We start from the raw sequence: 15,164 nt of genomic DNA, 5'->3' as shown, positions 1-15,164 counted from the left end.
ACGGCCAATGAGCTTGCTAATACTGTCAATCTTCAAGTACCCTGGAGGCATTCAGAAATCCTAAGCACAGCAACCAAAACAACTTTTAAACTTTTCATGGTGGCTATACGGTTTTCTTTAACTCAATAAATTCAATTTTAGGATATCAGAAAGTACTTGCATATCTTTTCTGTCGTATGAGTGGAAGTCCGACAGTGGCAAGTGTTCGCTAAGTTTTCATCTCTGCGGAACCCCAGACTCTCTCCGATTCACCATTATTTCTCTCGCGCTTCTTTTTACGAACTGGAGTATTTTGGAATTGAAGCCGATGCATATTCGTAACCTACGATACAATTCCGCGCAAGAGGCGAGGATATTCTCAACAGCAGTTTCATCAACAACGACATCTTCTCCATCATCTTCTTGGCTGTCACCACCTATATTTGGCTCCCTCGATTCACCAAGTATGTAAACAAACACTTCTAGATTGGATTTTCGTCGAGGCAGTATTGTTAATAATCACAGATAGGTCGAGCTAGGCCAAGTAGATGAGTGTAATCAACACGTGTGCAAGTTGGAGCAAGTGGCCGAGATAATACCAAGGTTGAGTCAGGCACAGCCACGCGCCGCTTGGTGAACAACTCGAGCTGGAAAATCAGTGAATGGTTGGATCATATGTATGGGTTGAGTTTCATTGATGCCGTCCAGGTACCTGTCTTTCGATTTTGTTTTGGTATAAGTATAAGTATCATGGTTGAATACTTGGAAATATTACGTGTGACATTTTTCATCATCTATTCTTGGGCCCCCCACAGATGTCAGCCGAGCTACCATATTCTATAAAGCGCGGTTCTCCTTGTGAATTTACCTCCTACGGTACTTGTCGGCTTGTCATCGAAGCAAACAGGTTTACATTCATCATGGGTATCTATGGGGACGAAGGTGTGGTTGAGGGAACTCGTGCTTACCTCAAAACAGGTGTGTCAGACGTTGTCTCCTGCTCTGACTTCGATGACACCGACCCATCAGCGCCGGCTGTGGCATCGGAGAAGTCACGGTCCAGCCTGGGAAAGAAGTTTGTGGCGCAATTCGAAGATGAAGAGTCGCAAATGGATTTCTACGACCAATATGTGGTATGCTTCCCCGACGTCTCGGTCGAACAGACCGTATACGAGCTCATCTTGCCTGTCGAACAATTACGGGCGATATATCGCCATGGGCTGCGTGGGGCTCTTCGAGCAAGCAACGAGGAGGCGAGTTGCACAGCTAGACGTCGGGATCTTCGCCACGTATTTCCGATCGACAAACCAAAAGTCTGGTACTCTGGGCTTTTAGTAAAGGGCCAAGAAATACTCGAGCAAGTCCTGCGTTCGTTGCCAGTCACTCTTATTGTCCCTGTACTATAGTATTGGCCTGGAGGCTAATACTGTAATGCAGTGTTTTGAGGTTCAAAATACTTCGAACCATTTAGAATATCCTTGCGTGTTCTCTTCTTCTTCTTTTTCCTTTTCACTCTTCTTCAAAATCTATCTTGCCTACTGACCACGAAATGAATCGTGTTTAGGCCGAAACCACTCGATGGACCACCGCCCGTTCCTCTTGTTCAGTTTCATCCTCCTGTCATTGCAACAATGGGTATCCCCGTGGATGGGCCACGCAACTTTCAACATCAGACCATGGTGCAGGTCAAATATACAGCCAGCAATTCCGATTCATCACCTCTAGACTTGCTCAATTCACCTAGTGATGCACTGATGTAGTCAGTACCCACCGCAGATCATCTACTCGGGTATATTATATACCTCTTCATCACATCTGTTTTGTTGGTCTTCAGGATCAACCAAGACAGCTTTCTCACGTTTCCTCGATTTCATCTTCCCCTTCACAGTGGCTCAGGAGAGAATTATGTACTTGCCAGAAACTTCCGTTAATAAACTCAAGCACCAACCAGCACCCACGTATACACAAATGTGAAGCGTGAACTTGACCCATCGGAGACTATGTGAGTATGTGCCCGTCGACACGGCCCTATTCCAGGTCCTTGTTGCAATGATATTCTCCTTCTTGCTATTCTAATCGCTAATATATATAAATGATTAAGAACAAGCCATAGTTTAGAAGCACTGGCGAATTGGCACAAGCTGTCCCTTGGTAGGTAGTATTCATGAGTCTTACTCTCGTCATGGACTGCCTGTCCCGAACCAACAATGGCATGCGGGACCCCCAAAGGCTTAAAATTGGACCAATCTGGCAATGAGCGCCGACGGGGGGGCCTTTTCCCACGTCTCTCTCGGCTGCGAAACGAAGGCATGTAAAATAAGAAAAGAAGGAAAGAAAGAAAAATAAGAGACCAGCAAAATGTAACCGTACAAGCGCAGGGACGTTTATTTCGTCACCTTGACTGACTGCCAGCAGCAGGAGAAGAAAAACATGCACCACTTTTCCCCCACAGGCGCTGCCTACTCGAGGATCCAGACCACTTTATCCGCTCGGCAAAGTACGATACACCCCTCAGACCCCCTGAAAAAAGTAACTCGACCAGACAGCTTTATGGAGCCAGCTTGCCAGCGTTCAGTCAATCAAAATCCTGCCAATATCATTGGCTCTTGATGAGGAGATTCCAAGGAAAATGCCGAAGTTTGCGGATCGGCCTTTGTTGCATTCGGCCGACAAGTTGTTGACAATGGTGAGAATGATGCGGGGCAGAAGGGCGAGCTGCTTACTTTAACGGCACACGCAAAGTTCTGGAAGATGGACAAAACAGCCTTATTGCAAGTACAGTCCAGGGGGAGGTTATCGCCAAGTCCAAAGGGGGTCCTCGAGGTCCTTTCTTTGCCACGCGCCAAGCATGGATAGTCCTCGTTGTGCCACCACATACGAGTGTGTACTATCAATTGATCATTGCGATTTGCCTCTCTGAGTGTCTGAGCGTAATGATGTGCTTTATGTTTGCATGTGTGACGGAACTGGCCTCTACAAAGTATGTGAATCACATAAGATTGGGAACTTTTCAAAATGACTGGGACGTTTGACACTTGACTGATTGAGGTTTTTAGCGATGGTCGTCGCTGTCAAAAGATTCAAGCAAGGCACGAACAAACAAGCATTCAGGGCAAAAGTGGAGCAAATCCACTCACGGCTCTGCAGGTTGGACATTCCGGCCTCCTGCCCATCCGGGAATTAACCTTTAAAAATTTCCCCCATCTCCATTGCGGAGAAGAAGTCGAAGCGCCTCGATCTTTTGACCTGTTTAAGGTTGGTAGTCTCCGGCTTCTTGTTTGCATGCACATGGCGGCTAGCGAGCGTGTAAATTTCTACTCTGGGGTAATTATAATCGCAGGTCTCTGATAACAATCTATTCATGGACAGGCGAGCAGTATTTTTGAATCCCATTTTGAGAGACGGGCGACTCGGAGCCCGGTTTGGACGGCCTGGTCCCTGACTATACTGAGACAAAGGTGGGCGGGTTATATCAAGCTCGAGTTAAGATGTCAATGTCAGATTCCTGCCATACATGACGCCTGTCATGGTTATTAGTGCTTCTGTAATACGGGATTACATAGACAAAAAGAGACAGAGATTTCTTTCCTCACTCCCCCTCCGAGCCTTGACCTGACCACCTTACCCGCGCTTTGCCGTCTAATAACTGGTGCAACTCGGGCAATGGTGGAGTTCCTGCGTCGGCGCCCTTACCCCAACGGGGACACCAAGCCCGTAACGCTCATATACGCCCGCATGAAGAGGTGCAACCATCACACCCTTCTCACCCTCCCCAGCACCATTGCCTAGCCCTCAGTCCTGTGCTCGTTCCCAGTCTGAAGCATTGTTAGCCAGAAAAGCTGAAAAAGTCATGGTGATCATCAATTGTCTGGTCAATGCGTCCGCATTGTCTTGTCCCTTTTTTTTTCCCTCCCCCTTCCTTGCCTCAAGCCTTTGCACCACCCCCCGGCTCCTATATTATTGGTGCACCGTGCCGTTTTCAGACGTCCTAAAGGTTGATCATTTGAGTTTGGGCCCCTTTAGATGCCTATACACCACCCACAATAAGCGCCTCTTTGATTCGAGCCGAGCAAAAACGACGAGATAACGGAATTCCTCCATCTGACCAAGAATTATTCTCCCTCAAGAGGAGATATCACATCATGTTGCGAGAACTTGGAGATACAAATTGAGCACTCGCTGTTTCTGGCTACCCCTTGAACAACACGGCAACGGCTTGTGACGAGAGCTACAAAAGGAAAACAGAAAAGAGGAGGAGGTTTTCAATTCTTCTTTCTTTCTTTCGGCCTCTGCGAATGCCGCCGCCGCCGCCGCCGCCATGATGGTTCACTTTGAGAGCGATAGCGACCACTGGAAGAGCGCCGTCGGGATCGGCGCAGCCGGTTGCTTCCTTTCCATCGTGTCAGTGGCGGCTCGCATGTATACTCGGTATTTTGTCACGAGATCGGTCGGCGTCGACGACTTGATGGCCATTGTCTCACTGGTTAGTATAATCTCATGGAGAAAAAGACCAAAACTGACATGTGACCAATCAAGCTGTGCACGCTGGGCATGTACATTACGCTGAGCATATATGCGACTTGGTATGCCAGCGGCAACATTGAGAGGTGGACACGGGCCGATGCCAAGAATTTTCTCCTCGTGAGTTCTCGAGAGCCAACTTTGACATTTTCTCAGTTTGACTGCGAGACCAATACTCATATCATACACGACAGTTGTTTTGGGTCAACGAGCTGGTCTACAATGTCGGCACGCTCTTCATCAAGTGGACCTACCTCTTCCAGTACCTGCGAGTGTTTCGTAACGTCAAGGCCATGCGCATCGCCTACTGGGTGTGCATTGTCTTGACGGGGGCGTGGTACGCTTTCCAGGTCTTTGGCTTCATGTTCAGCTGCAATCCGGTCGCCGGGTTCTGGGACAAGTCGATCAAGTCGACGTGCAACATCACGAGCAAGATTGGGTCCACGACGGGCTTCTTTTACGTCAACGCCGCCGGAACGCTTGTTATTGATATTGTCGTCCTCGTCCTCCCGATTCCCACCATCTGGAACTTGAAGCTTCGTACGCGGCAAAAATGGGCCATCTTTGGCATATTCGCCGTAGGAGGAATGTAAGTCAGAGATTACTTGTTCCTTCTTGGTAACATGATGAAAAGCGAATATGTGCTAACGAACTTGATTTTCTTCGATATAGTGTTCCGGCCATCACAATCGGTCGAATGGCGAGTTTACACGACCTTGACACGAACGGAATCGTCAATTCGGGCATCTGGTCGCTCATGGAGATGTGCGCCGGCATAGCCACTGCGGCATTGGCGACGATACGTCTGCTCATCAGCCGCAAGGTGCCCGTTTTCGGCACCAGTGCACCGAGACGTCAACTAGTTGCAAAGAGAGCCAGCCCCTTTAGCACTTTTGGATCGAGGGCCAGACCCGTAACGAGCGGAAGCCAGAGGGACCTAGTCGTTGCCGGGTTTGAATGCGAGATGCAGGGCGGGTCCTCGACGGGACAAAGCAGCATTGATATCAGGAAGGAGGGCGACATCACAACAACCTCGAGCAGGACATCCACTACGGCGGCGGTCCAAAACAAAGGAGGATGGAGGGAGTCGACCTCGGAGGCCCCGCTGCGACCCAACCCAAATCTGCGCGAGAATACCGAGTCTTTACACTTTGGCTTGCCGCACGGAGCCCATGGCGTGGGCGTTCAGACGACCATTACAAGCGACCGGCAACGGGCCATGTCGGCTTCCGGTGCTGTGTTTCTCGGTACTTTTGGTATCCTCGTTGAGCAGGACTGGGAAGTCACCGAGTCCAATGCCGCTTAATCTTGTTTTTATGCGTTGCGATGGTGTTCACCTCGCTGGTTTCCGTCATGTGCATTAGATACCCTGTTTTAATTGTCACCTTGAAAAATTGTCAATATCAATCTTCAAAATGTTTTGGAGATCAACAGACAATCCTTCTACAAATGTTGAACCCATGCTGGCATGTTAGATTTTGTACCAAGGTCTCGGTCGTCTCTTGCAAATGTCGTCACTGTCACCGAGAATTGCAGATGATTGATCGGTGTCAAAAGGGCCATGATTAAGTGTCTTCGAATTCATGCTTGAACCCCCCCCCCCTTTTTTTCCCCCCCCCCAGTTTCTGTACCTGTTCTCGAGTCCCAAGGCTTCTTCCAAACCCTTCCTTCCTAGTTCAATATCGTTGACATGAGAACCTTACTGCCGTACGGTCTGATGTCTCTGCCAGTGGCTCGTGATCAATATGCTTGACTAGACGAGGGACGTAATCGTGGTTCTGTGAGTTGCCCCAGGACATAATCCGAATGAGGAACTTGGCTTGATATGTTTCGCTTCAGCATAGAGATACCTTCAACGCCCGGCATATTGATATGCCATGACTAGGTCGATATCGGAATCCTTTTGGAGGTTCAAGACGTCTTTGCATCTTCTTCCAGGGATGCCGGTTTGCATTGAGAGCACGAGACGCGGACAGTCATCTTGAATCTGTCCAGCGCAGATGAGCGAAAATGTCAGCACGCTCTGGTGGCTTTGCCATCTCTATCTGCATGAATGATTTCCAAACATTTTTCGAAAATGTCTAGGGTTTCAGGGGCAATGGATCTTGGCTTGCTCGTCTCATCCGAGACAATCAAGCATGGGTGAGTGACTCAATATTGAGAACTCACATCTCCCCTCAAAACACATGGTGACTCTTTGTAACTGTCTCTTTGCTCATTTGGTTGTGGTCTTTCCATAAGCACCACCTTTAGCCTTTCTCATTTCCAGCGCTCGTTTATATGGAGGGGCCGTGGGCGGTTGAACTGGATCAAGGGACACATGTCCTGGCGGTAATTTGTACGAGGCATCGGAGTCAAAGGCAGAAAGATCTCCGCATGCAATAAAAGGTGCGATCCATCGGGTGTGGTTGCCCTCGGGCACGCTGACATCTTCCACTTCGACCTCGGCGATCCCATCTTGGTCTTCAACCCTGGTAAACACCGGTGCCACATCCCACGCTCCAGACTGTTGGCTCTGAAGTAGAGTTGGCGCAACAATGGGGAGCATGCTCGACCGTTCAGTCATCATGTTTGAGAGGCGATGACCAACTCCGAGCGGCTCTTCGAGGCTGGCAGAGAAGCCCTTGGGCGGCTGAAAGTTCAAGCAGACAATAAAGGCCTCGACGCTGCTGGCTCGAGAAGATCTTGGTTTTGCGACATATACGTGTTCAAAGAAGATCTTCAATTGTGCGTAGAGAACATCGACATTTTTTCCTCGGAATATCTTGGCCACGAACTTGCCGCCTGGCTTGAGGACACATAATGCCAGGTTCAACGCGGCGAAAAGGAGTTGAGACTGAACGTAGATGTCCAAGTCGTGCAACCCCGTCACATCGGGGGCGCCATCGCTAATGACTAGATCGACGGGCTGAGCTGCTTGTTGGTTTTTCTTGCTGGGTTCATAGTCCGGGTCAAGAGCTTTTAGGAGGAGCGGGACTGTGGCAGGATGTGTAATGTCGGCGCGAAGTGTGATAATGCCAGGCAGTGGACTGATGGGTTGCAAGTCAATGGCGACAATCTTGACGTCCTTTCGAGGCTTGAGCTCATCCGAGTCCGCCCTGGCTACTTCTTGTGTGGCGGTGACGCCGGGGCTGAAGACATTCAACATCTGCTGTCTGAACTTTGCTTCCCGGTCCTCCCATGCAGCACGGCCAAATTTCTCGCCCTTGATCAGCACTCTTGAGAGTACCTGGGACCAACTACCAGGTGCAGCACACAGGTCAACGACCCGGGTCACATTGGCAAAGAGATCGAATTCTGCGGCCGGGTCAGAATTCCCAGAGTACGTAGATCTTGGTCTTTCTTCTCATCGTGAGAGCCCTCACTCACCTTCGTCTAGTTGGAGCAATTTGAAAGCGCTGCGTGCTCGCCAGCCCTGCTCCTTGGCGAGTCGATAATAGGCATCGCGCTTGTCCTTGGACGATTTTCCCATTTTCTCCCTCTCTTTTTACTCTCCTTTGTGTAGGAAAATTATGACCGATGCATACAAATAAATCCTCAAACTTTTGGGGTTATTGGGCTGGTGGCTCGTCCCTGCTGCTTTTCTCTCAGCAATTTTTCAGCGAATCACATTGCGGCCGTCGCCCAGGTACGTATCTCTTAGGCTCAAAAGATTTAAGCTGCGGCCAGTGCATGTTTACAGGGGTTCCAGTGCGCAACTCGGTGATCCCATGGCGGGGCATTGATTTCCGTCAGTACGTAGCTCCAAGTTGTTATCGCTATCAGTGCATTTGCGCGCCAAAAATTTTGGGAAGCAGAGGCTCCAGAGAGCGTCTGGCCTAGGACAATCATCGTAAAGTTCAAACAGATCCAGCACGCGACTTTCACATTTGGTCACCGACGCCGCCATGGAGGGACCCAAGAACAAGAGAAAACTTGCCGCCACTGGTGAATCACAAAAGCAGTCCAAAAAGCCAAAGATTCGAGTGCAGCCAAAGAAATCATCGCAAAAGGCTCGCCGGACCGTTGCCCTCGATTCGCTACGATGGCGCACTTCCCAGCTTCCCGACATGCTCAATGATGCTGAAGGCTTTTACGGACTGGAGGAGGTGGACGATGTTGAAGTCTACAAGAATGAGGACAATATTATTCAATTTGTACGAAGTCGTGGCATATTTGTACCATGAGGGCAGATGCTGACAATTTTGTAGAGAGCATTTGACACGCAATCAGAAGCTGCCAGTGACGCCGCCGGCGACGAGAGCGATGAGTTCGAGGGCTTTGATGACGAGCCAGTAGCGCCGGCCAGCAAGGAAACAGGAGCCAGCAAGCCCTCAGCGCCAGAACCAAAGACCGCTGATGAATCTGTCGCGAACAAGAAAGAGACAAAAGCGGAAAAGAAGGCCAAGAAGGCGAGCCAAGCAGTAAAGGACCCTGAACTCGAGAGCAACGTCTTTGCTGCCCTTGAGGATGTCGATGCGCCGCAAGACGATTTTGATGCATCCGCCTGGGTACCATTGGAACTTTCTCCGGCATTGATTTCCTCTATTGCGAAACTCAAGTTCTCGAAACCAACTACCATTCAAGCCGCCTCGATTCCACACGTCTTGGCTGGCCATGATGTTATTGGCAAGGCTTCGACCGGTTCTGGAAAGACTTTGGCCTTCGCCATTCCCATTGTGGAGAGATGGCTTGAGAATCAGGAAGATGGGGCGACTGAAAACAATGGCCCGCTTGCTTTGATTTTGTCTCCGACCAGAGAATTGGCCCATCAGCTCACCGACCATATCAAGGCTTTGTGCCAGGGCCTTCCAAACTCACCATTTGTGTGTTCTGTTACAGGAGGTCTGTCGGTCCTCAAGCAGCAACGACAACTGTCAAAGGCCAATATTGTGGTCGGCACTCCAGGTAGATTGTGGGAAGTTCTAAGTTCAAGCTCGGAACTTATGGGCAAGTTCAAGAGTATTGGTTTCCTCGTCGTCGATGAAGCCGATCGACTCCTGAGCGAGGGCCATTTCAAGGAGGCGGAGCAATTGTTTGATGCTCTAGATCGATACGAAGCAGACGAGGAAGATGTCGAGGAGCGTGAGCCTACGCCCAGACAAACGCTAGTGTTTTCTGCCACATTCCACAAAGGTCTGCAACAAAAGCTTGCTGGTAAGGGCAAGTATGGGCTGATGAATAAGGATGACTCTATGGAGTATCTCCTCAGGAAACTCAACTTTCGCGAAGAACGGCCAAAGTTTGTGGATGTCAACCCCATCTCCCAGATGGCCGAGGGTCTGAAGGAAGGTCTCGTGGAGTGCGGTGCAATGGAAAAGGTATGTATCATTCACGGCGTCACCTGGCATCCACACCACTGACAGCACGCAGGACTTGTATCTCTACACGGTTCTCTTGTTATACCCGACCGCTCGGACCTTGATCTTTACCAACTCGATCAGCGCAGCACGCCGCATCACGCCAATGCTACAAAACCTCAACCTGAGCAGTCTTCCCTTGCATTCTCAAATGGCCCAGAAAGCGCGATTAAGATCCATTGAAAGGTTCTCGGAAGCGCCCAAGGGCAAGGGATCTATATTGGTTGCGACCGATGTCGCTGCCCGTGGTCTAGATATTCCCAACGTGGATCTTGTAATTCATTATCATGTGCCCAGGGCCGCCGACGCATATGTGCACAGGTCAGGAAGAACGGCTCGTGCCGAAAGAACTGGTGTCAGTATTTTACTCTGCGCCCCCGAGGAAGTTGTTCCTACACGACGACTCATTGCCAAGGTGCATTCGGACAAGGGCATGGGCAAGAACCATTTCGTTCAGACGGTTGACATGGATCGCAAACTTGCCGGTCGTCTAAAACAACGAGTCACTCTGGCCAAGAAGATTGCCGATTCTACTTTGGCAAAAGAAAAAGGCAGCAAAGAAGACGACTGGATGCGCAACGCAGCCGAAGAACTAGGCGTCGATTACGACAGCGAAGAGTTGGAAAAGGCCGGGAAATGGGGTGGACGGGGCGGAGGACGAAAGAAGAAGCAGGACGAAGCCAGGTCCTTGACAAAAGCCGAGCTAGGCGCCATGAAGGGGGAGCTCAAGGCTCTCTTGGCGCAGCGCGTCAATACCGGCGTTAGCGAAAAGTACATTACTTCCGGCTTGGTCGATATCGATGAATTGCTCAAGGGTGCCAAAGGCGACTTCCTGGGTAAAGTTGATGGTCTTGATATTTCAAGTCTTTAAAGTGGCCATTTGCGGCACATTGATACCCATTAGTCAAGTAATACCCAAATTTGCATCTCTCGGCCATGGCTACGTGTTTCGAATTTGCCGTTTCCTGCACATGATGGGGAGAGAGATAAATCAATCTCATCTATCACAACCCATTCGATCAGATCTATGCCAGGAACTCGACAGAATGGCAAGGTTAAACAACAGCCACTTGCCTCGACCAATGATGAACTGGCTTAAACAAGCCTCAAAAGCCACAAGTGGGTAGTCTCACATCATCCAGGCATTGGATCCTAGTAATGCTCGTCATATACTGTGCGACACCGCAAACACGGGCCGACAAAGGTGATGACATGTGCACCGTAGGGAGCGGATTATACAGCATTTGAGCAGGTGCTTATCGCGACATGACGTGAAGCGACAACTTGAGTAAATGCAACGATATTCTGACCGGCATAACTTCTACGTCTACGTTTGTACATCTACAAATCTTCCCAGCGGAGGAAGATGGGACGAGATGCTTGCGGGACGGGTGTTTTCGGACGTTATGCGAGCTGGCCCGGTGGACTATAGCCCGAGCCAATGCACATATTTACGCCGGACGTCCAGTTGCATCGGCCTGAACAGAAGTGCCAATGAAGTCGAGGCCGAACCATTAATTTCGGCAGTGACTGTAGACTGCGACGAAAAAAAGTCTAAAAATATGTTTAATCTTGTTGATGACGGGGATCAAGAGATAAGTTGCTTCAGCGGCGAGCGAGCGTCAGCCTGGAAGGTGAAATTTGATATTCTGCATGCCAAGAAAGGCATCCAGGTGGTATCCCACCCATGGCTCCCCCCTTGACCGGCCAAGACTCCGAGCTCCAGGCTTCAGGTCGTTCGTTCGGCAGCTCCCGACAAAGGAACCATGTAACCCAACTAACAACGCATCTCGTTTCGCGTAAGAAATAGCCTGCAGCCGCCAGACCGACCATCTTACTGATCGGAGAAGGTCGTTGAAATATGCAAAGAGCGATAAATAAACTTGTTCTCCTGCATATCGGCCATGTATGTTGTTGCGCCACAGCAGTTCAATCATTCCTCTGGGGGCCTCCTGCGATCACCCGATTGACACTCCGGACCTGGAAGCTAGGAATTACATCCCTGCCACCCAAGCCTCCGACCGGCCCTCGTCTTCTGAGTGGGCAAGAGGGTCGGTGAGCAGGTGAGAACAGGCTCGCTTCCCACGCGAAAGAAAACGGACTCGGCGAGATTCCCGGGGGCCGCCCAGGAGGGAGATTGGCATCTGACAATGTCGAGCTCCTGTGTGGAAAAATCCACTTACTCAGCAACTCAGGATCGAGGTGGCTTGATGGTGGAATATGACTTTGTGATGCCGCAAATGACATCCGCCGCTCAATGGCGACTGCTGGTTGAATAGGGGGGATGCCTTTGATGCCACTGCGTACGATTCTTTCCAACGAATGCGCGGCATCAATGTCAGTCAGCCCGCGGAGTTGTGGGCACGACTATCGACATGAGCATCGCAGGGTCCAAACATAGGCGAGCTGCATCCACGTGGATTCCCATCAAGAAAAAGCCCGCATCATATGCAATTCCATCCGCACAAACCCGATAAGAGGGTCTAGCCCAACGATAATTTTTTGCTGCTCGATGCAGCCGAAGTTACATTACAGCTGCGAACTATTCGTTCGTATAGTCAAAAATTGGAGACTATACCTTCGCAGTATCGAGGGCCAAGGCACGCTGTGATGGATATTCCAACGACGTCTCAGCCATTCACCTTGCCATTACGTTGAGAATCCTCCTGGCGATCCAATACTGTCAAGGGTACCAGGATGTCTGTATCCAGGTTTTCCTCCCAGCTTTGCAGGCATCACTGGCCAGGACCTAGGAACCGTTACCGGTCAATTGGGAGGGCTGGTCAGCCTCACGAGGCTTGGCGTGCGTCTGCCATCAGCACGTAGCCCGGAGACCATCGTAAGACCGGCACTGGTCTTCGCTGCATGGCTTCGCTTACATCAACGGCGAAATCGCGAGATGCTTCTAGGTCACGGCTAGACGGTTCGTCTTTCCGGTGGATTGTGGAAGCTGCTGGGTCATGTCGTGATATCAACATGTCTATATAAACATGACGATGGCCCCCCGGGTATGGAGGAAGCTGTATACTATTATTGCTTCATCACCTTCTACATTAGGACATCTTCTCCTATCAGCCACGCCACGCCGCAAAACCTTGAGCCCAGCTTGAATCAAATACCCAAGAATATAACGACTTCAGCTTATAGTCGACAAGGAATTATTTTCAGCACAATAAGTCTCTTCATTATGCAGCTCTCCACGCTTCTCCTCGGCGCCTTTGCCCTCACAGCTTCGGCCCTGCCCAGCCCCCCAGCAGCCAGGAAGCGTGACTTTACATACCACTCGACCATTTCCGACCCGGGCTTTTACGCCGTCTCGTTCCCTCCCGACTACCACGAGGATCAGATCCTGCAGTGGAACCAGCTGCCGACGAGCAATGGGTCCACGTCGGCCCTGATTGCCCGCTTCCCCGCCGGCTTTGCCGTCACGCAGACCGGCCCGGCCAAGATCAACGTCTACACCCGGACGTCGGGCGGCATCGGCACCTACCTCGGTACCGTGGGGCCCCTGTCGGTGGACAGCACGGGAGTCGTGGCCGAGGCCGTCGACGTCGTTGTCGCCGAGCTGACTCTGGCCGAGGGTTACACTTTTGAGTTTCAGATTGACAGCGAGGACGAGAATGCCAGCTTGCAGTTCTTTGAGAATGACGATGCGGGTTTCTTCTTGCGCACCGGCAGTGCCTAAGGAAAATTCTACGCAGTATTCATGATATGATATGAGGGAATGGCTTTTCTTGGTTGGGTTCAAAAGTTCTTATTCAGCCATGTCGAAGATATAGAAGGCTGTATGGTATATATTATTGTCTGGGTTCAGTACAACATTCACACTAATTTACAACTCTTTTCACTCTACAATTGAGGTCTTCAAGACGGTCTGCAGAAAATATGTACATGTATATCAATGATCAATACAGGTGCCAGTATCTAAGCATCAGAAAAGTATGTTGCGCTGCCATAGTATTTCACAAGTCTCTTTTCGGTAAGCGTGTCTCGTGGCAGCCTTGTGTCTGGAAATATATCTTGTGATCGACAATTGGTGCAAAACTATAGACTTTGGGTGAGTTATACCCCGGGATCTATGAATGCGAAGGCTGGGCCACTGGCGGCTAAGAAGCTCTTATCAAAGGGGCGCAATTCATCATTTGAGGCTTTCAAATTAGCAGTTGACATCATTTTCCATGGCTCATAGAAAAACTCATTCTCAAGAAAGCAGCGTCATGCAAGACACGGCGCAATATTTATACTTTTGCAACTTCCCACCAGTTTGAGCCCTCTGGGAGCGAGGCGATAATGTCCTTAGCTGAACCCCTCAAGCCTAGACTCAACTCAAGCAAAAGTTCTCCACTTGCTGTTCAGCACTTCAGCTCCCAATTCTCCTCTTGGGATCTACAAACCCAAATGATTAACCCTGATGTGATCTGCTCAATTATTAATCACACGTAATAACACCACATCTCTGACATCTCATATCCCAAGCCAATTTTTCACAACCAATAACTGTCGACTTTTTCTACTTCAAGACTCATCCACAGCATTCTCTCTCCAAAGGAAGTAACCTCAACACCCCCACCCCCAGAAAAATGTCACAAGCAGACCAGACGACAGCAACAACCAAGCCCACAGATTCGGCAGTGGTAGACCCCAATGTCATGTCCTGGCTCCGCCTTTGGCACGAACGCCTAGCCCACGCCAACCTGCGCGCCTGCGTCGTGCTGGGCCGCAACGGCGACGCGGGCGAGATCCCCGAGGGTCTGCCCAAGGGCCCCGAGGACAAGTTTGACGGCCTGCAGCCGTACCTGGACGCGCTCAACTGTGATGCGTGTCGAGAGGTCTATGGAAACCCTTCGGGTCCCTCTTCGTGGTAAAAGAAGAGGGGGCATGTGAGACGAGGAAGTGAACAGCTTCGGCAAAGAGGGGGAGAGAACTTGTTTTCTGTGGATGATGGCGTGAAAAAAAAGTGGCTGGTGTTGTATATTTGTTTGGTCGCTTCCTTTGCCCAGGTTTGTCCTGGGAAGCGAAAAGAGTCGACGGCACAGCAGAAGGATTGGGAATGAGAATGGACCTACAGAGAGATCACGGAACAACCATGGGATGGCAAGGAAAGTCTTTTGTCTCGAGGGAAATTTATGCATGAGCACAGATAAATCACTGCTCCAAAGCTTTGGGAGGAATAGGGCATGCGCCAGATTGACGAGCGAAAGAAAAGCCCTGGGCTGAACGACAGAAACAGTACCCGAAATTGTCAAACATTGCAAGTTGAATACAATCGACTTGGACTGTAGATTCATCCCACGGCGAGAGTCACGCCTAGACAGAATCCCGAAG

The 15,164-nt window shown here is 50.2% G+C and overlaps 6 protein-coding genes across 6 annotated transcripts; 5 read left to right on the top strand and 1 right to left on the bottom strand.

Moving 5' to 3' along the window:
* Positions 1-899: 899 nt before the first annotated feature.
* Positions 900-1,450, top strand: PFICI_10397 (uncharacterized protein; the record flags this gene model as incomplete). Its single annotated transcript, XM_007838978.1, has 2 exons — positions 900-1,297; positions 1,417-1,450. 2 exons carry the CDS (start codon positions 900-902, stop codon positions 1,448-1,450), a joined length of 432 nt encoding a protein of 143 aa, XP_007837169.1.
* Positions 1,451-4,297: 2,847 nt separating this feature from the next.
* PFICI_10396 (uncharacterized protein) lies at positions 4,298-5,806 on the top strand (the record flags this gene model as incomplete). Its single annotated transcript, XM_007838977.1, has 4 exons — positions 4,298-4,462; positions 4,516-4,620; positions 4,695-5,089; positions 5,173-5,806. The coding sequence occupies 4 exons, from the start codon at positions 4,298-4,300 to the stop codon at positions 5,804-5,806; spliced, it is 1,299 nt and encodes a 432-aa protein (XP_007837168.1).
* Positions 5,807-6,715: 909 nt separating this feature from the next.
* Positions 6,716-7,972, bottom strand: PFICI_10395 (uncharacterized protein; the record flags this gene model as incomplete). Its single annotated transcript, XM_007838976.1, has 2 exons — positions 6,716-7,797; positions 7,870-7,972. 2 exons carry the CDS (start codon positions 7,970-7,972, stop codon positions 6,716-6,718), a joined length of 1,185 nt encoding a protein of 394 aa, XP_007837167.1.
* A 415-nt stretch (positions 7,973-8,387) lies between these two features.
* Positions 8,388-10,710, top strand: PFICI_10394 (ATP-dependent RNA helicase MAK5; the record flags this gene model as incomplete). Its single annotated transcript, XM_007838975.1, has 3 exons — positions 8,388-8,636; positions 8,691-9,800; positions 9,853-10,710. 3 exons carry the CDS (start codon positions 8,388-8,390, stop codon positions 10,708-10,710), a joined length of 2,217 nt encoding a protein of 738 aa, XP_007837166.1.
* Positions 10,711-13,026: 2,316 nt separating this feature from the next.
* PFICI_10393 (uncharacterized protein) lies at positions 13,027-13,524 on the top strand (the record flags this gene model as incomplete). Its single annotated transcript, XM_007838974.1, has 1 exon — positions 13,027-13,524. The coding sequence occupies one exon, from the start codon at positions 13,027-13,029 to the stop codon at positions 13,522-13,524; it is 498 nt and encodes a 165-aa protein (XP_007837165.1).
* An 895-nt stretch (positions 13,525-14,419) lies between these two features.
* PFICI_10392 (uncharacterized protein) lies at positions 14,420-14,704 on the top strand (the record flags this gene model as incomplete). The annotated part of the gene is made up of 1 exon (XM_007838973.1): positions 14,420-14,704. One exon carries the CDS (start codon positions 14,420-14,422, stop codon positions 14,702-14,704), a length of 285 nt encoding a protein of 94 aa, XP_007837164.1.
* Positions 14,705-15,164: the final 460 nt, after the last annotated feature.

The sequence above is a fragment of the Pestalotiopsis fici genome, assembly GCF_000516985.1.
Source record: "Pestalotiopsis fici W106-1 unplaced genomic scaffold PFICI_Scf_7, whole genome shotgun sequence".
Lineage (NCBI taxonomy): Eukaryota > Fungi > Ascomycota > Sordariomycetes > Amphisphaeriales > Sporocadaceae > Pestalotiopsis > Pestalotiopsis fici.
This window is presented reverse-complemented; position numbering and strand designations above follow the sequence as displayed.